At 61.4% G+C, this 808-nt stretch overlaps 1 protein-coding gene across 1 annotated transcript; it reads right to left on the minus strand.

Annotated features, from left to right (window-relative positions):
- Positions 1-27: 27 nt before the first annotated feature.
- On the minus strand, positions 28-725 carry LOC114010119 (uncharacterized; the record flags this gene model as incomplete). The annotated part of the gene is made up of 2 exons (XM_027776752.1): positions 28-259; positions 337-725. Coding segments are annotated over 2 exons (621 nt in total), but the record flags the coding sequence as incomplete, so codon positions are not given.
- Positions 726-808: the final 83 nt, after the last annotated feature.

Below are 808 nucleotides of genomic sequence, written 5' to 3' on the forward strand. Positions count from 1 at the left end.
CATTACGCCAACTGCTGGTCCCCAGACAAGCATTATTATGAAGGGGGTCCGGACAGTACCAGCCACCCCAGGCTTGAGCCCTTCCTTACCAGGATCAAGCCAGCGCAGAGGCCCACGGGGCTGCACCAGGTGGGCAGCGGTGCCCACGAAGTCCCCGCCGTCCACCACCAGGATGGAGTTGTCAGGCAGAGTTTCCTCCACCAGCTGCAGCACCCGTACCGGGTTCAGGTGCTGGGCCACGGGCTTCATTGCCTTCTCCCTGTGATGGCAGAGGAGGTCAGCGGAGCCTGCAGGAGCCCCCACCCCACTCCCATGCCCCCTCCATCTAGCCCTCACCGAAAGGTCTGCTCCTTCTGCCGGTCGGCTTCCCGCAGCTCCTCCACCCAGTCTGGGGCCCAGGTCTGGCCCCGAAGGCCTTCCACCAGCTTCAGCACGAAGGAGGCCACATCTCCTAGGGAAGAAGAGGGCACAGTCGCAGGGAGGTGGCTTCCTTCGGCCCGCCCAGCCCCACAGGCCTTGAAGACCTCAGGAAACCAGTAGCAGCACTGGAGAAGGGTGGTTAGGGGAGCACCAACGGGGAAATGGGTGAAGCACAGCCAGAACCGGGTAAGGCCGGCCCGGTCCAGAGGGAGGGCAAGGCCAGAGAAACAGATGTGGGAACACAGGGCAGGTGTCAAACCCTGGCCAGCCACATCATCTCTTCTCCCACCCAAGACCGCAAAGTCCTGTCAACTCTGTGTCTTAAAGCGTTCAATGAAAAGAGTGCCATCCTTGAGAGCAGCAGATGGCGTAATGGTTACATTGTTGG

The sequence above is a fragment of the Tupaia chinensis genome, unplaced genomic scaffold, assembly GCF_000334495.1.
Source record: "Tupaia chinensis unplaced genomic scaffold, TupChi_1.0 Scaffold132104_1, whole genome shotgun sequence".
NCBI lineage: Eukaryota > Metazoa > Chordata > Mammalia > Scandentia > Tupaiidae > Tupaia > Tupaia belangeri.